The sequence below is a fragment of the Thunnus maccoyii genome, chromosome 12 (assembly GCF_910596095.1).
Source record: "Thunnus maccoyii chromosome 12, fThuMac1.1, whole genome shotgun sequence".
Lineage (NCBI taxonomy): Eukaryota > Metazoa > Chordata > Actinopteri > Scombriformes > Scombridae > Thunnus > Thunnus maccoyii.
In genome coordinates this window covers 8,898,184-8,918,616 of record NC_056544.1, presented here as the reverse complement: position 1 = coordinate 8,918,616, position 20,433 = coordinate 8,898,184, and the positions used below count along the sequence as shown (strand labels likewise).

Below are 20,433 nucleotides of genomic sequence, written 5' to 3'. Positions count from 1 at the left end.
TTGGGGGGCAATTTGACTGTATGAAAAAATATTCAAAATTATGCAGTATGTAAGTACAATATAAACTAAACTGGATGTTAACCTCTCTACAAAACGGGCTCTTGACACACAGTGAACCTGGCATGGTCAGGTTCCCTTAAGGTCTGGAGCTTCAGGGCAGGTGCCCACTTTGACCGGTTGGTAATCCAGCCTTAATTGTTCCTGAGTCACAAGCAGCTCTCAAAGGGAGCCGGCCCTCAGACTGACCTTCACGGAGGAAACCATACATTTCTGGATTTGGTCTGTGAATGCATCATCATTATCATTCATTTATTCATGTCATTATCACAAAAGGGATGAGGGAGGGCTATATTTAACTCAACTAATATATAGAATCTGGCATGTAAGTAAAACGCTGGATGAATATTTAACCTTTAATGGCTGATGACATTTGATTTTCCTAAACGTCTGCTCTGGCTGAGTAATTGCAGTTGTTCTAATTTGGAACTTTGTACCTTTTTTAATTAAATGGAGATCTCCCTTGCAGCGGCGCCTGCAGGGAGCAGATTCTGTATTTTTTTGATGTGGAGTTGCACCAAGCGGCAAGCATCTGGCACAGCGACGGCGGTCAGCATGACGCCTACTGACGAGACCCTTTAGATCGCTTCTCATCAGAACATCACAGTTGGAGACTACCCTGATGTTTTGCTCTAATCAGCCATCAAGTGTCATATTCAGAGGCTTCACTCCTGCTCTCATACGGTCTCTGCTTGGGTTTATACGAAACAACACGAACAACTCGAGGAGAAACTCCTCAGAGACACAACGGTGGCAGCCCTTGTGTGTGTCTGCGATCTGTGTGAGATCTTGACCTTGCGATGCCTTTGTAATAAGAGGCAGGCGAATATTTCACTTATCATTAGCGGCATGATTAGCTGCCAATGGGCTGTGCCTGGCGTGGTTTAATCCTCCCGGTCTCCAGAGTGTGATAACATATGAGATGACAACAGTTTCACACCCAGTTTCACACCTCCCGCGGTTCCATACGTAGCAGCAACCTAATCACTCATGTGAGATTAATGAGAGACGTTGAGGTGTGGTGGGAGATTCACTAATTACACCAGCACATACTGTATTGTAGTCAGGGGAATAGATAGTTTGTGTGTGTGTGGGTTGTGTAAGCTTCTTTTAAAGTACAGTTTTACGAGGTACCTGTTACTTCACAGCGGGAGAGGTAGAGCTACAACAAAGGTGCCCTCAAGAGAAACACAGCAGAGAAAAGAAGAAATAGTTAAAAGTACCTTGTGGAAATGATGATATCTAAAGTACATCTGCAAAAACAAAATCTCATCACTGAAAAATACCACTAATTGGGACGTTAACAAGAGTTGGTAGAGTTGTAATTTACTTGAAAAAAAAAAGGGATTTCTTTCTGTGCTTTGAACAGTTCCCTGCGAGAAACTAGTGGAGTCATGAAAGCAAACCAAATAACCCATCTGAGTTATCACAGCACAAAGTGTCAACATGCTAAGTTTCCTTTGTATGTAATGTCAGTCACTCCTAGATTTTCTCTCAGGCATCTTTCTGTCAGACGCTGCAGTCTGGAAGGAAACCCAAAACCAAATGAGAAGTTTTCCTAGTGGAGGAAATATGTTTCATAGAAGAAGAGGGATTCGTAAGATCTGAATTGTTTACAACCTTGACAAATAAATGAGTAAAGAAGAAGATAATCAGTTTTTACTCTGATACACAAACATGTTTGGGCCTTAGGGACTGTACGAATATTACTGAAGTGGGGAAGGCAGCTGAACCATTTAGATTAATCTTTAAAAGAGCGAGGCCTTACCCAATTTTATTTAAAAATTCAATGAATGGTTCCCTTGACTGCAAAAAGTAAAAAATATTAGTGTTAACAGTGTCATGATTGAAAGTATGCCACTGTTAGTGTTTACAATCGGTGTGACTTGTTTGATTATGAAAACTTCAGAATTTTAGACTTAATACGTTAAAGGTAGAGTCAGCGATTCTAATCCAATACACTTTTTGTCAAATTCAGTGAATATCTCCTAGCTGTCTGTTCTGTGTGTGCACTGAAAAAAAATCCAGTGTACATACACAGTCCTGGCTCTGTAAATGGACATATACAGTGGCTCGGAGTGAGCCAAACAACACTACTCCAGCCAATCAGCAGCAGGGAGTGTTCATGCTCGTTCACAGGACAGGGTGAAGTCATCAGAGCAGCTGTCTGTGTGAGGACATGACTGTCTCCTGTCTCCAGCACCCATTGAATGGTGGGGAGGGCTGGTGAACTCGAGAGAGAGAGAGGCTGTGGCCAATTGATATAGAAGGCGTTTTCTCACAGAACTGATATGCTTCCATTTTATTAAATCTATCAATCCACACTGAATCCCAGACAGTCTCACAGAGAGCCCCTGCATTTTTTTACACTCCGAGTCTGTATCTGTTGCATTTAGTGAAGTGTAATCTGAGCAGGCAGCTGTTCCAATCACAAATATCCCACTGTATATGTGTTTTGAACTTATTAACCGTATCAATGAATCAATAAATACAAACACTGTTAATTTCTTCCTGAGGAGCTGACATACAAATGATTTTGGTTCAGTAAATTTCTGCTGTCAGTCAGCCTGGCAAAGGCAGTTTGTCCTCTCAGCTGCCCAGGAGCTGCAGCCGACAGACGGCTGCTTCTGTGGACAGGGACGCTGAACGCAGGTCGAGTGAGAAGTGGGGAGGCTGCAGAGAGGTGTATGGATTGTAACAGAACAGAAGTGACTCTACAGGTGACGAATCGCTCTGGATTCCACCATATTTCTCTTTTGGTCGTTTCCTTGGCAACGTGCATCCATGTATTTGGTGGGCGGAGCTTCTGAAGGAGCAGGAAGGGAGGAGTGTATTTGTTAAGGTGTTTAGATCAAATATCAACAATCTTTCTCCAGAATGACTGACTCTACCTTTAATGGGACAAGCATTTCACAATATCCACTAAATTGCAAATTAGATTTTAAGGTAAACATAAAATATTGCATTAAATAAACATTCCAGCTACTCTGCTCTATTTTTGAACCAATAGCTGCTGAATAAACAGTTATCACCAGACAGCAGCTCTGTGCAGCTCAAGGGAAGGCTGAAATACATTATAAATCTGGGATGAGAGAAATTAAAAAGACCCTCTCTGCTCCTTCAAAAAATTTACACTACAATCCCCTCAGCAAAAAGAAAAAATACCTCTCTTTTTTGTTCCCTCCACCCTAATAATTCATACAATCCCTTAGTCAAATCACAACTTAGGTTTGACTTTAGTTTGTCCAAAATATGTCACACTGCTCTTTCATTTACATTAAGTGAAACTACTCAGGAACATTGTGTGTGTAGTGTGTCACACTATGACAACATCGATAAGACAGTGTGACAGTAGAGAAAGATTCCTGTTTTTGAAATGGCTGTTTGGCGCTTCCTCTTAGCTTCATTAATGCTGTCTCACAGACTGCGCGTAATGTTTTTGAGCGCGGTGGTTTTGATCATGGCAACTTTTATCTTGACTGCACTGGATCTCTTGTTGTTGTTTAATAGTCACATTGCACGTCCGCCACGCTGCTGAATTAAATTTGTGTCTGTTAAAGACATGAATACAGTCAGGACAACAAACAGTGAAACAGTTACTCACATTTGAATTTTTAAAAAGTGTCTGCTTGTATATCTTAATTATATCCATGACCCATGCGCAATTAAAGAGGACACCTTTTGGCTATTTATTTAGTTCAAAGAGAACACAGAGGGAGGAAAAAACGACTAATTGTCTCATTAATTACTCTCCCCACGAAGTAATGACCAAACCAAGGTATCCACAGTTCTTTTGTTACTCACAAAAGAAAGCAGGGGTGGGGGTGGCAGCAAAATAAAACATGCTTCAACCTCTTTTCACAAATAGGCATTATGTTTGCAAGAGAGGGAGACAAAGAAAAGGAGGGCAGAGGAGAACAGGGGTGGGAGGGAGAGAAAAAAAAGAGGAAGATAGAAATGAAAGGTGTTGGAGAGTTGAAAAAAAGAAAAAGGGTAGCGAAATTAAAAATGATAACAGAGCAGATCAAAAAGAGAGGAAAGGGAGGAGAAAACATTGGCTGTTAGGTAACAGGGTGTTTGTCCAGGCCTTCTGGAGCCTGCCCAGTTCTCTCTCCCACCGAACGTGGTAAATAGCCTGTTTTAACACACTGTTCAGACACTGAGACACAGCACAACAACAAACCAAATCAACAGTGAATTAAAGACTCCTCGGGGAAGCTACATAGTAACATCAGAGGAGGTGTTTTGGAGAGCCAGATCTACCAATTAACTGTTCTGAGAAGGGTCCAAGAGTCTCGCGCCGGCTAAGTTTCCAGACCTGCTGTATGCGGTAGGTGGAATAAGATGAATAGAAGAGAAGATGTAGTGTGGCCTGTTTTTGTGCTATTGTTTACTGTCACCATAGGGAGCTAGTGACACATTATTAGCCTGGATTTGTCTGTTATAAAGACAGAGGCAGCCTGAGAAATGCAAACTTTAAAAATAAACCCCATTAATATTTGTATCTTGAGACCTCCGCTGTGTGAGCGCGAGTGGAATTGTTCATTTATGTCATGTCTCTGACTTGAAGAGACCACCCCCCCCCCCCTCACACGCACATACACACCCTCATCCCTTCCTCGCTCTTCTCCCATCTAAATTGGACCCAGTTATCCTGCAGCTGAGCTGGTAAAAAGGATAATGCAGGAGCACTCCAGAGGGCAGTTCCTGACTGCCCTCTGCGTAGCCGTGCCCGGCCGTGCTGGAGCCACGCCTAACTGAGTGCACAGCTCCAAGGCCTATACTGACATAAATCTGCACTGCAAAGCAACTGTGTGGCAACACTTATTTAGTTTACCAGCTGTAGCTGCTGAACCCGAAGCAATGAGGCCTCTCTTTCCCTCAGAAAGTAAATGAGAACGCTTCAAATGCCCAAACTGAATTTTTGTATGTGTTTTCTTCACCCTGCCTCCCTGCTCACACACTTGACTGTTCCATCGTCAGAGGCCCTCCATCTTGTCAGAATGAGGTGAACTAATGGGCCATGGCTGAACAGCCTGAGCTCAGAGGCTATCAGTTCCCCCTGGAAGGCCAGGAAGGCAGAGGAGGAGGAGAAAAAAGGAGAGGTTCTCCTATTCATTGGCTACAATATTTCATTTTTGCCTCAGATAATTCTTTGCAGAAATCAAGAGGAATGGTTTTGTTTATGGTACTATGTTAATATAGAATAGTTGTCCCCAATTCTGCTTCCATTTTATCATAATGTTATTCACATTCAAAGAAAGCATGGTAATTTGCTCAATTTCATCACTGACTGTCATTAAGGTTTCCTCTCTAGCTCTGATGCTTCTAACATCCTTTGGTTTTTTTCACGCTAGCGATGTAGCGATGGATGGCAGAGTCAGTCTGCTGGCTGGTTGGTAGAGTTGGACCTCCTTAGTCCAGACTGAAATATCTCAACAAATATTGGATGAGCAATCCATCCAACAGACACTTCTAGGCTCCAGAATACATTCACATTAGTGTTTTTTACTGAAATGTCTCGACAACATTTGGATGTGCCTAAGAGCCTGGCAGACTCTTGTTACTGTACATTTACATATTTCTTATGCCTCTTATAGCTTGCTATGGCTGTGTGTGAGATGATTAACCCACTGAATCATATGGTCAGAAGTGTTAATAGATTGCAGCTTTACCCCAAAGACCCATATGCCAGTCAGCCACTAGCTGGTCAGGAATCTAATTAGTCCAACAAAAGCAAATTAACCTTATCTTAGATTCAAGGGCTATCAGCCACTTGTAAGGCCACATGAGAGACCTTATAGTTGATTGTGAGGCCGCGATAAGAGCGGATGTAGAAGAGAATAAAAGGTCTAACCCTGGGAAAATATAGCATTTCACAACAACACAGATTAAAGGCTTTATGTATGGAGTGGATAAAGCAGTTGTTGGTGGGCCTTTGTTGCCATCGGTGACACAAGGTAACACAGCAGGGCTATTCAGAGGAGCTTTGCTAGGCCAGGTTGTGACAGTTGTGTCCCAGTCCATAAGCTGGGGGGCATTTTGTAACAAAGATGACCAGCGCAAGGTGCCAAAGCCGGTCTGTCGAACAAACGTTCCACCAGCTCTGGGCCATGCCAGCCTTGGCCAGGAAGCGATAGAGATGGTCCTGGGGACGGGGCCTCCCTGCTCCTCACCAGTCACAAGCAAGCTGGAAAGCACAGACTGCGCCTTCCGTCGGGACCGCAGTGAATGGAGGTGTAATTGGCCATATCCAGTGATAGATGACTGTTCAACCTTTGTTACTCGTCGGTGGCAGGATGCACAGAGGCTTGTCTCACTATATGAGGTTGATTGTGCAGTCTATTAAACACCAGTCTCATGAGGAAACGTTACTTACTGGAATGCAGGAGCTTAAAAGAATCTCAAGAATGATCTAATTTGAGAATCAACTCGTGTTCTGTGATTGCACATTATATTTCTGAGATGGTAAACATGATTGGATATCTCATTATACTTAGTGAATCATTTTCATCCATGGAGATGGCTATAAAGATAGAACTCAATATAATTGATGGAAATTACAAGGTTTTGTCTTGCCAACATAAATCAAAGAACAAAATTATAGTTTTATTTTAAATAAATAAAAAACTGTCATTTCAAGCTAATTCCCTATTATATGGTTTGTGCATTAATTAAATAGTTATAAAGAATTGAAAAGAGTAACAACATATTACCGTGTATGTTACTTTTGATCATGATGCCAGTTTACAGTGTTACTGGAGTGTTTTGATTTACCTGTACTTCAACTCTCTAAAGGATGTAGGCTTCTGACAAACTGATCAAAATGGCAAAGACAGAATGGTTTCTCTTCACAACAAAGATTCAGATCACATCTCATCCCAATGCACCAAAGCTGCATGACAAGATATATGTACCTGCATGGTGCCCAGGGGGTCTAGTTCGCCTTGTGAAGGTATACGCTCAAACTCCTCTCCTGAAGAATCAATGGCTTGCATGATTGATGTGCTTAATGTTAAGGGAGAGAGAGTTGCCATACATCAGGTTTTCTCACAGCATGCCTGTTTTTGTTCAATAATCCAGTTACGTGGTAAAGATTCTGACGCAAGCAGGAAACAAACATCTCCAGAGATGATTTGTGAAATACTGGCAGACAGGCAGACAGAGACAGAGACAAAGACAGCAGTGGGTTGATGGAGGGAAATAAAAGAAATGCAAGCAGAAATGAAATTGACTTCCCTCAAGGAAGTTTTTCTTTGCACTTGAGAGAGGTTGTACTAAAATGAACAAATTAATAAATAAAGGGTGGCTTTTGTCAAGGGCTTTTGACATCCCCTAACAGTTACAGAGTAGCTGGAGAAATGAGTGATGCTCGTTAACTCTGACCCAAATCATAAGAGACACTGGGAGCTGTTAAAACACGGAGCAGATTGTGGAGTCTGGGTGACCTAGATAGCATTGGTTTTGAAAAGCAGCCGTACATCACATTAAATCGCTCTTCCGTCAAATACAATGAGGCATATCTCCCTCGTTGGTAATGAAAATTACATTCTGATAAGGTTCTTTGTGACATGGAAAATACCTCTCCCATTACTCCAAGGCTACATCTGAGACGTACTTATGGGGAGACTGCCCCTTCCCCTGGACCTGGGTGACATTATCTGCCTCATGAGCACACATGAGGGGTGACACATGGTCTAGACAACCATGCACAAGGAGAACTGTCGGTGATGAGGCAACCACAATGACCTGTTGTTCAAGGAAATGAAATGTGTCTTAGCATCACAGCTCATTTTGGAATAATGGGAGGGTTGAAAGACTCGTCTGCAGGAAAAGCAGGAGGCAGACACGGCTGTGGAGTGACTATTTCATTTGTTCCACGCATACATATATAACAGAAATGTCCATCTTGAAGAGCTGCTTCACCCAAAGTACAGAAAAAAACATTTTCTCACCGACATATAATGGAAGCCATGTAGCCCCATTTGTGACCTCAGCACTCCCCATATTATTCTGTAATTCTGCAGCAGTGGCAGCGCAGTATGGGAATGGGAATACAGTATTTAAACATTGGTTTCCCACCAGGCAATCATTTTATCTTTCTGTGCAGATACCTGTGGGATCAAAAATATACCTTTGAGGATACAACCTGCTCTTGAATAAAATAATAATTTGGATATTTCTCCTATGGTTTGCCTAAGTGTACTCCTCACTGTATGTGACCAAACTTATGTAGTGTCGAGGTCACCAGTGGAGCTACTAGCCGAACAGCTGCCACACTAATGCAATGGAGATGAATGAAATTCCATTTTTGGTGCTGAAAAAATGAAGTCAAGTGTGAAAATATGCTTTTTGAAATCTGAGTGACACTTTAATAAGTCATGTCCTTAAATCTTTTCTGCCTTACATCAGAAACAGTTTAAAGAAGAGGCAAATTGTTGAAATAACGCAGAGTATAAACGTGAAGTATTTTTAAAATACATTCAAAAATGATACTCAGATGACGCTCCTTTTACCTACATTCTCACTCACTCTCATCACAAACGCTCACAATGTCAGACAATGTCACACAGGATAATGTGTGCCCACTGCTCGATGTGGAGCAGCTCTATTCAGGCCAGGGTAGGCTGAAGGCCTCCTTTTCCACAATGGCCCGTCACCATGCCAACAGAAGCGGTGCCAACCACAGTGCCAGCTTGGCACGGCCCCCGTGTTAGCAGTGTATGATTCAAGGGCATTAAAGCACAATGTGGGGGGTTCCAGTTTATAGACAACTGTGCCAGGATTCCCACCACAGTTTGCTTTGAAACAGCCTGTCATTCATCGCTCTCTGCTACTTCCCCTCCTCTCGTGCTGTTGGCCTGAGCAAGAAGCGTTAACAATCCATCTTCTGAAAATTTGCTTTGCATGCACAGAAGCACTGGTCATGCTTTAATGTGCTATATTTACTCACAAGCAGTACATAAAACAAGAGAATCAAATATTTCACCACAGGTCTCCTTCAAGGGTGGGCGCTGAACAGTAAGCGTTTGCTACACCCTCATTAAGGATTGATGATCCAGAAGAGATAATAACATCTTTGTTGATTTGTTAAATTGGTGCCTGCCATTTCTTATGTTAAATTAATCTTGTAATGAGTTATCAAGTGGCATGTGTTTGTGATTTTAATTTTTAACCATCGCCAGCTTAACATTAACTGTCATCCCTGTCTCCTCGCCTTGCAGTGCTCAGAGCAAGTGACTGTGATGGGCTGTCGGACTGCATCTGAAGTACTCCACCGAGGAATAATATCCACTCCTGACCTACACTGAAGAACAATATTTGATTCAATCAATGTTGCAGCCTCCCCTGGGGGGAATTACTCCTGAGCGATAGGTGGACCTTCAGAAAAGAGCAACAGTGGACCATGTGATACTTGACCTTCAGGGAGAGAACTCAGATACACTCCAGAAGATGTCAAATCTGATCTGAAGCTGTTCTCGAGAGGATCACCAAGCTCATAACTCAGTCATCTTTTCACGTGTTGTTTAGCCATACTCAAACACCATGGGCCAGCAGTGACGGAGGGTACTTATCAATGCTGGATCTTCATTTATTGAGGAGGACAATAAATCTCACCATGGATTTGAAAGAGATTTTCTCCACTGTAGCGCGACTGTGAGAAAGACCAGAGTGGGGGAACTGGACACTGGGAGTTGGAGGATTAGCTAGTGTGCTGCTAACCCATGGTGGATCTGCTGTGAGCAGGATAAGGGACTCAGCAGTGGAGGATGTCAGCAGAGGCCGAGCTCCAGCCGGGTGTCAAAACCAGCCAACGAAAGGAGTCTAGGAGGATCAAAGGTATGTGAGATAATACTTACCAAAATCCCTCATCTCTGAGACAATAATTCATTAGTTCTACAACAATTCTTTAATGCAGGTGACAGTGGAAACACATGTAAAATATTAGGTTCACATTGTGTCTATAATTGTGATAAAACCATGCTATCTAGCATAATGTTGAGTGAAAAGTACTCAAAATGCAACAAAGACATGGAGAAATGGAGTCAAGACAAAATGGGAAACTGGCAGGGTTTACTTTCCCGTGTTTGGCAGGCAGCGAACATAACTTAAAGCCATGTTTGGATGGAGCTAAATAACACTGGACTACATGAAGAGAGGCTTCACTCAGTCAAGCTCGCCGAGAGGCTCCCTGTCTCATCCCAGGGATCCAGATGTAGTAACAGCTATTCCGTGTAGCCCCAGGGTTTGGTAGTGGCATGATTTAGGTGTCATGGACAGGGTAATTCACACCCTGTCGCTTTGATGAACAGCATAAGTGATGTAATAGGACGAGGCATTCTTCGAACGTTCACTGGGAGATTGAAATGGGATTGAATTGGCTGAGAGGAGGAAAGAAGTGGAGATAGAGAGGTAGAAAGAGTGAGATTCAGAGGGAGGGGGGAAGGAAGTGAGCAAGAAGAGGATGCTTTCTCATTTGCCTTTCCCTCTCCTCATCCTCTTTTTTTTTTTACTCATTTTTCCATCCATGAATAAAGCCACTCCAGCTAGTCCAGTAAATCTGGCTACTGCGAGCTAGCTGTAACAAGGCCGCGGGGCCAGGTCCTCTGTGGCTGTTTCACTGGCTCTGTCGGCTTGCTCAGATAAATGGCTGGGCTGGAGGAGGGCCCATCGATTTGAGCTAAGTGGAGGGGGGAGAGCAGAGCGAGGGGACTATTACACACGTGGCCATGCGGCTCATAGGAGAGGGCTATCAGCACAGGCTATCAGCCCCTGACTTTACCATGTTAATCACATGTGCTGCAGGGACCATTGTCACAATCAGCAAAGATGCTATTTAGATCCATATAAATGGAAATGGGGCAACATAAATGAATGAAGACTGTCAGGCAGCACAGCTAGCGGTGGTTGTGAGCAGGCTGGGGCCAGGTGAAGGACACTATCGAGGATCAAGTTGATGATATATATTTAGGCAAAGCACCATCTATATTCATGAGGTTAATCTGTTTTCTATATTTGTCTTCTTGTGAAATTTGTTTCGTCTTTTTTTCATATTTTCTGACCTCCCTACCCTGTTTGTTACAGTTAAGCCACCACTCCTACTGAAGATATAAATATATAAAAATGCATCACAAATATACAGCTTCACTTCTTAAAAAGACTGAGAAAATTTCTAAAACAGCAGTGGAACAGCAGTAGTTTTCAGGATTGAATAGTGCATTTGTTGGGGAATAATTTAAGCTGTAGATTAATACACATTTTGCACCTTAGTGAGTATTCACCAACCTGAATGGCATATGTGGAACTGTCTCACAGTAAATCATGTCCATGTTCCTTGTAATGGACATGAACATGTCACCCCGTGCAACAGTGTAGCTCATTTATGTGTGTTAACGTACTAATTAATTACTCAACAGCAGTAATACAGTAATACTGTTACAAAAGGCTAATAGTTACATTACTTTGTTAGTCAGCCCAGCTTTCTCACACCAAAGGTGTCACATCTCCTGTATTTAAAGGAAAGGTTTGACAGTTTGAGAAATATGCTTTGAATTAGATTGGTAAGTGTCCATACGCTAAATATGAGCCGGGAGACTTTGATTAGCTTAGCTAAGCATAAATACTAGAAGCAGGGGGAAACGGAAAGCTCACTAATTAACACGTTATTTTATTGGTTTAACTCTTGAAAACTGATATTTTGGTTGTGAAGTTGTGGGAATCATATGCTGGAGCAAAGCTAACTGTCTCCTACCTTTAGCTTCATATTTCATCTAACTCTTAGCAGGAAAGGAAAAAGCATATTTTCCAAAATGTCAAACTATTCCTTTTAAACTACAGGTACAAATAGAAGATGACACTCGTGGCTGAACAAAAAGCAAGCCTAACAATGCAGTTTGCATGTAATTACTCACCATCAACAGCTAGCTTAGCCCCAGTGACTGCAGGCAGCACTCCAGAAGTCACAGGGTTTACACACCCTCCAACTGTAGATTGTAGGCTTACTACTGGCCAACTAGTATCTAACACAAAGATAAAACATGTAAATAAGACAACTTTCTTACCAGAAGGCGTATCTCATCTTTTTGGTGGAGGCTAGCCACCTCCAGCCCATGAGCCTAGCTGTCCACTGAACGCACAGAAATGACTTTCAACCTTTTCCTGGGAAGACAGTGAACACACCAACCCATAAAAAGTTGAAGTAAGCAGGCATAAAGTAGGGAAAGTACAGGTGTTACTAATAACATTAAAGAGGACCTATTATGCTCATTTCAACTCTAATTTTTTTTATTTTTGGGCTCCACCAGAGTAGCTCTGCATGATTCAAAGTTAAAAAATACTCCTCATTTATCTTATACTGGCCCTTTATGCAGCCCCTCAATATACACAGTTTCTCTTACGCTTCGTTTTAGCTCCTGTCTCTTTAAGGCCCCCTCCCGATGAGCCCACTCTGTTCTGATTGGCCAGCTGTATGTATCAAACTTATCTAACTTTACCGTCATTGCAAACCAAACATTTCCTGCTTTACTGCTTCAAATTAAAAGCTTTTAAATGACTAACTAATGGGAGACTTTCATTGTGAAGACTTTACAGGAAGTAAAAACGTGTTCGTCACTGACTTTGTTAGTGGCGCTAAAAATCGGTCAAAACAACAAAATATGGAGCTATTTGTAGCTATTTGTTCGGTGGATCAGTTAGAAATAACGCATGGAGGAAGAGTACAAGCAGAAACAGCCATAGTGATGATGATGTTTTATGAAGAGCTGCAGACGTGGCTTGGTGTAACTACTGCGGAGCAGCGAACTCGCGCGCTGTGCTCATAGCAGATGTCCATATAAAGAAATCTGTCACGAACTCACGTCAGCTCAGGCTGAAAGTAGAAAAAAACGTTTGAAACCGAGCGTTCAGAGCAGTCTGAAGCTGCTGCTTTCTGCTCACAGGGATTACTGCTATATACGTTTACCTCATTATCTGACGCGTCGGCCACTTTTAACATTAACATCCGACATTGTGACATTATGTCTGAAAATAAGGAAAAGCATAATACATCCCCTTTAATGATGGCTCTGTGTCCCAGTAAGTCACAAGCCAGCAAGCACAATACCAGGACCTGAAACTGAAACAGCTAAATAGAGTCCAGCCTTCATTAATTTGATTATTTACACCTGCGCTTTTCCTACTGTGACAAGTCAAAACGTCTTCCGAAAAAGTCCAGTGTAATTATGGAATTTCAAATTGTCATTCTTTAAACTACTGCAGTAATTAATCACATTACTACACTTTACTGTGCATCATGTCAGTACAATACATTCATCGTTGGTTTTGGTCTTTTCATGGGATTTGTTGACAATAAGAAAAAGCTGAATATCTTCAGTCTTACCTTTAATGTGTGCTGTGCTTATGTTTTGCATATTGCAACATAATTCTTTTAAATGGTGCATTTCAGAGTATAAAAGAACATTTACATAAAATAGAAACCAACCCTAATATTAAGGGGAGATAATGGACACACTACCTTGTATTTTTGTTTAAGGGATATCATTACATTTCCAATCGTCATTCCTTTCAAAACCATTCGAAAAAAACAAACCTCACTGCAGCAAACTCTGACTGCCACGGTAAAGCTAAAGCTCCCCTCTACCCATCGACAGAATTGCTTTACATGCGTGACTTTACTCTATCTCCATAGCAACTGTTGCTCTCCCACTGTAATCTGTGCACAAAAAAAATGATTCATTTTAAAAAGAGAGACAAGGAATGGAGGACAGAGAGACATTAAGAGAGAAAGATGGAGAGACAGTAAACAGACAGAGAGAGACAGAGGGAGGCAAACAGCAGATTAAATCACCAGTCACCTCTCATACTGAATGTATGACATTGGAAAGATTATAAGAGGCTGTGCAAATACTAACCATTTCACCCTATTCAAACACAATTTCCCACATTTGACCAAATCATTTGCTGGCACACTTATCCAGCTGTTTCATCACACTGCTTCACTATCAATGTGATGAGAGCATTGTGGAGCCCCTACCTTAAAAAAACTGTCTTGCTCAATCACCACCCAGCACACATCAATACCTGCATGTAACTCTGCAGTGAGTCAATGGTCTATCCACTGCATTGACGATGTGCACAATACCCCTCATTAACTCCGTTAACTGCTTTAACGATCTGTCGTTTAACCAAAACCTCGATCTTGTGTTAAATGCCAAAGTTGGGTAGAGGAATTTTGTGTCATCAGTGTGAGTTAGCACAAGCGCTGCTGTTAATGTTTGTGAATGTGTGTCTGTGCGTTTGCTGAGGCTTATGAAAGTTATTTTGTGCACATGGAGGAGGCAGATGGCAGGGACAGATTTGCCTTCCGAATACATCCATTCTCCTCACTGCTGCTTAAAGTCATCAGCCCCCCTGCGCTGATAAGACATACCTAGTGCTTTCATTTGACAGATATCAAATGTCCCACGCAAAGATAATGGTTAATATTGTGTATTGCATGTCAGTGAAAAACACGGCTCAGTAGGCATATCTGTACCCTTTCATTATAGCTAAATGAATGGCCTGTGTGGCCTACTGGCAGACAGGGACATTGACAGAAACAGACAAGCAGACACGGATGCACACTCAGAAAAGTTCAAAGGTTAAGCTGCCTCGATGCCCGGATCCCCAACAAAAAGTTTCTTGTTGCCAAGTCCTTATATCTGGAGGGGCACTTCTGACTCTCCATCTGTTGCCATCTGTCCCTTCACTGTCCCCATTCTAGTGTGGCAAGGAGGAAGATGCAACACTGTGATCAGAGACGAGCCCTGAAACAGTATGAAGCAGGGCTCACAGTAATTGTTCTCTGCATGGTCCTGGTGCAGGGCCTGTGTTTCAGGTGGGTGATTGTAGCGTTTGGTTTGAAACCCTGTGATGTCCTGGCTCCAATTTTTAATATTATTTTTATTTTATCGCATTTTTGTCTTTATTAGAGCATTGTTAAAGGAGGGCAGCAGGAAAAATTGGTGGGAGAGACATGTGACAAAGGTCTCTGGCTGGATTCTAACCCTAGACACACAGACCTCAGACCACCAGGATTCCCAAATGGCAGGCATGTTGTGCCATGCGTAGGATACACTTGGACACAGACTAACAGTAGACAATACTTTAGGCAACCCTCTGTCAGACAAATTATGAGCAGCAGGCTTATGGGCAAGAATTATTGTGAGGACCATTCAACCTTGGGTAATTGTAAATCCAGAAAGCCAGAGGAATATTTGTCACCCCTTTTCACACACACATACACACACACACCTTCTTCCTTTCTCTTCTCCTTCCTTACAGTTTTTAACAACATGAAACAGCATGCCCCGCAGCTTTTTAGTTTTCAAATACAGCACACTCGCTTGTCTTGATCTGAACCCAGAGCACGTAGCACATGAGTTATGCCACTGTGTCAAGACTCTCATTCGGTATGCAAGGCCTACTTTTTTGAGGATCTGTGCATAAACCTCTAAATCTCTCCTGAAGTGTTATTAGGGGAAATGGCACGCTGTATGTAAAGAAACAAATGGCACAGAACATCTGGTTAAAGCTCATGTGAGAGAGCTGCACTGAATTGGACTGATCGTGTTTAAAATGCAACTGGAGCAGCATGCATTTTACATTACATTTCAGAGTGTATGAGTCAGTAAAATCAGGATGGAATGCATAATACTGTATGAATAGACCACAGTCGCTGTATGAAGGATGGTTTAAATCAAGTACAGCAATAATTACTGCAGACGTCCACCCTTCCTTGCATCTGTCCTGAAGGGTTTAAGCAACAGCACCTGCTGTAATCATGTATATATGTAGACATTGCCTCATGGCAATGTCTACAGTTCCTCTATTTAATGATTTCTCTACACGGTAGTTGTGTGCATGCCAGGCTGCATCTGGTTTATGTTCAGAGGTACATGGTGGCTGTATATAAGACTCATTATCCTCTGGCAGGGAAACAAGTCTAAATTAGACCCAGATTTGACATTCACTTGCTTAGAGACTTTAATGACTTTAGCATTGTCAAGCCCTCCCCCCCCTTTGGAGAATTGTGCCCTCATGAATTAGTGAGAGGGTGTGCATAGCCAAGACAAGCACTTGCATTGGACTTTTTTTTTTTTTTTCATTTGCACGAGCCAGTTAATTTCCTCTTTTTCTAAATTTTCAAAATTTCTTTGGACTTTTCATCAGAAAATGCAGGAATGGAGCAAGAAATTCCACTTGTGTTCTGGTAGATGTAGCAATACTGTGTGTTTCTGGGGTGGAATAAGCTCATTTTGGTGTAATACGGTGTTTGAGTACAGCCTGACTGTCTCTGTTAGGGATATTAAACCTTGTCCTCTTCTCACACACAGCTTAGCTAGCCACTTAAATGTGCCGTTAACTGATGCACTGTACAGGCGCATGACCTAGAATTGAATGAGCAAGGGGCCTGAAAACTGTTAAAATCTCCAAGGTGCTGGTGACCTTGATTTGAAATCCTACTATCTCTTTGTGTAAATGCTGCGGGAGTGAGGCGTCGCGGCTGACAAACCCTGCACAGGTTATGAGGGGATGGTTTATACATTGTAGACACATGAGACAGTGCTCGAGGCTCACGCCCACATAATCAAAACAGTTCCACGACAGACAGCGCAGAGACAAAATGAGAAAGGTGTCAGTGTCAAGGTGGTGTCAGGGCGGCTGCAGAGACTGACAGACAGAATAATCAGCAGTGGGGATGGGAGGGAGAAGGGAGGGGATAACACTATAAAGCCTGAGGCCATCCAGACACACACTTGCAAACACCTCCCCATCTCACACCACCATCCTGCCACCACCCAACATCCATCACCCAGTGAGGGCCTGGTGGATTGTGGGCGAGCGCTGGACCGAGATGATTCCTCTCAATAGCAGCCATTCAAGCTGGTTTGTCACCACCAATAGCACCCATGGGAACTGTGGGCGTTGGTGCGGCGTGGGGGCAAGAACCCCCAGTTGGCCACCCCGTAACTTTCCACCCTAGCTTTCTGTGTGAATCCCCCACAATGCCGTGCATGCGATAGGTGATGGTAGAGTGTTTTCAATGTTCCAGTTGTTTTTCTCATTTAGTCCATTGGCTTAAACCAACTTCATTTCCAATTTCAAGTTCAATTTTCTTCCAATCTTTGCTTGCTGCTGCTAATTTACTATTCATTCTGTATTTCCTGTTCCATAAATATTTATACTGGAGCAGCCAGTTCATACACACATACACACACACACACACACACACACACACACACACACACATAGTAATAGCCTCTATAATTCAAGCAGGGCCTGAAACTCAAGTTGTAAGATTCAGTTGAGCTCACACATCTTAGTTTCCTGTAATCATTCTCTCTTTCATTTCATCCTCCTTATTCCCATCCTCTTTTTTTGTCTCCCTCTTTCCCACCGCAGGTCAGGACCGCAGCGAGGCGGGGCTTATTAAGCGTTTCCGTGGAGATGGTGTGCGCTACAAGGCCAAGCTGATCGGGATTGATGAGGTGACAGCGGCGCGCGGGGACAAGCTGTGCCAGGACTCCATGATGAAGCTGAAGGTACAGACTTGTGTGTGTGTGTGTGTGTGTGTGTGTGTGTGTGTGTGTGTGTGTGTGTGTGTGTGTTTGTCTTAGTTTGTCTGCGGGGACATTATTGAGCCTCTTCACTCATCTCAGTCAGATTTGGAGAGGGCATGCTTGGGCATGTCTGTATTGTCTGTTGAATGAGTCATGGGAGCTAGCTGTCTTTTCCTGTATATGACTCACTGAAGCTCTGCAAAGAACTGACCAGATGGAACAAATAAAAGTCCAACCTTATTATTTCACAGCTCTTTGTCATGTAGAAAACTACAGTAAGGTTGGTTTTATATCTCATAAAATAGGTGCAGCTCTGTTCATTATTTTCCCTCTAATAGGCTGCCGTATTTTGAGAATTGCTCAAAGCTTCTCTGTATTTATTCATACAGCCTTTTTTGACCTTGGAGTGCAATTTTGCTTCCTATACTGAGATGCTTAAAGTATATCACTTAAGTAGAACATGTTCGCTTTTTGGTGAGTGACTGCAAGAACAGTAACCCCCACAATTTATGTACCTCTCGTATGTCTTCTCATGTCAGTCACAGCCTGCTATTTTTACAACAAAGTCCATGATGTTATACTTGTGGCACATGTGCAAACTGTGAAATTGTGACCCAGATAGTATTTTTGCTCTGTTCTTAACAGAATATTGCAAGGAAATGAGGTTAGACTCAGTACTAAGTGACAATTTCGAAAAACAGTCTGATTGTGGATGAAAGTAATATTAAACTCATTGTGCAATATGTGTATAGACCCTTTTCATGGCAGACATTTTGACTTGTCAAGCAGGAAAACACAGGTGACATTAATAACATTAATGATGGCCTCATTACATTCAGGTGAGCTAGGTCCAGGGCTCTGATATTGTGCATGCTCACTCACTGACATGACTTATTTGGACAATTAATGGAATGGAGCCATCAGTAAGGTTATTATTTACACCCGAGCTCTTCCTGCTTTGCCAATCAAGATGTCTGCTGCGAAAAGGGTCTATTAAAATGTTCTGAACTTGACTGTTCGCAAAGCGTTGCCCCCTTTGTTACTGTTGCTAGGCCTGTCAAGCTTTCCACTCTGGCATAGCACATATGCAGTTTACAATGATAATGGGGGCATATTAACCACTTGAAATTCCTGGTAATTTTTGAAACAATGTGTCCTCAATTTCAGACAGAAGGAGACAAAAGCAGCCTACTCATTTCTCGCTAGCGACCATCAGTTTAGTCATCTGAAAGGACAACTGTCGGATTTTAAAACCCTGTTTGGCTGCTTAGCTTACATACTTAGCTAACAAAGGTTATATATATTTTCTTATTTGTATTTTCACTTTTAACATTACAAGAAAAAGGCTTTTACAATGAGGGCTAATGTGTTTGGCGAACATAATGCTATCTCAGATAATGAGTTTGGCAGGAATGTAAATTTCCCCGAATCCAATAGACTCGGATAGAGCTGCTAACTTTGCCCCACTCTGATGTAGCAACATCCAAGACCAGCTTCCACACAGGAGGGAAATACTGCACAGTGGATGTGCTAGTCGTGAATTGGGCTTTTTATAATGCGACCTGTAACCCCTCAAAATAATACAGTGTGCAATGCCCCTAGGCCTTGGAAGTAATGCTGGATTAGGTTACTATGGTAGCACACTCTGTTTAATCAAATCCTTACACTTTTGCTCTTGTATGATTAGCTTTGGTTAGGGTAAAAAAGAAACCACCATCCAAACTATTTATTTCAATTATCAAAATAAATGACCTATATCACTCAGAAATTGTGTGCTTCCTCTCTTCAATTTATTTTGTATCCTCTTAAACGACAACTGTGTTTACAGGCTCCAAAGTAAAAGGCAGGGAATACTTATCACTGTCTTTGTTGGTAAAAGAAGTGGCACATAAGCATCTTTGAAGTAGGTGGCTACAGGATGAAAGAGAACGTATATGCATGGCTTTTTAAGTATCTTCTCTCAGACTTTGCTGGAGCTTAAATGTGTGGGAAGCCCCACGGGAGGAACAGTATTGCCAGCAGGCAAAGCCTCTCATTGCCCATATCCATTCCAAGTGATATGTCCAATAAAACAACTTTTTCACTGCCTAAATCTGACATTTCAGCGGTGCCCTCCGTCTGACTCCAGTAGTCACCACCCACCAGCCAGTAACAGTCAATGGAGAGGTCGATACAGACCTGCTATTATCTGGACAGGGGATAGAGGAGGGGACGGGGTCTCTATTGAGCTGCCTCTCGCTGCCTTGAGGACTAATCCACCAAATGGAGAAGCCGATGGCTGATTGACAACATCCATCGACATCCACCCGCCTGCCCACCCGCCTCTTTCTCACTTACTTCATCTCTCTCTTATCCCTGTTGCTTGTTCTGCTCTTTATCCATCTCTACCCCTCCCTCTATTTTATGTATGTAAGGATGGATGGATATTTTTCAGCAGAAGCAGAGACTGATGGTTATTAATGCAACTCATAATGGCCTGGGTTTTAAATATCAGCTAAGCTTTAAGAGAAGAAATCTGGGGTGGATAGGGTCTGATGTTTGGAAGAGGTCGACCACTTGTCAACGTAACTGGGCCTGCAGTTTTGTCAGACATATTCAGCACAGCTGGCAGGTATTTCCTCTCCTCTTATCTCCTCCCCTCTTTCCTCTTCTTCTTCCTTCTCTTCTCTGACAGGCTTTGTTCTATGAAAGACATGTCAGGCACACAGGTCGTGTCAAATGGAAGACGGCAGAGATGTTAATTGTTTCCTTTATTAGAGTTGAGAATATAAGAAAA

The 20,433-nt window shown here is 42.4% G+C and overlaps 1 protein-coding gene across 1 annotated transcript in view; it reads left to right on the top strand.

Annotated features, from left to right (window-relative positions):
• The first annotated feature begins 8,454 nt into the window (after positions 1–8,454).
• The window catches only part of LOC121908275, a 34,088-nt gene continuing 22,109 nt past the window's right edge, over positions 8,455–20,433 (top strand). Inside the window, exons 1-2 of the mRNA XM_042428178.1 lie at positions 8,455–9,897; positions 17,500–17,639. Coding sequence (XP_042284112.1) covers positions 9,828–9,897; positions 17,500–17,639 — 210 coding nt within the window. The 5' untranslated portion in view covers positions 8,455–9,827. The remainder of the gene's footprint in view (positions 9,898–17,499; positions 17,640–20,433) is intronic.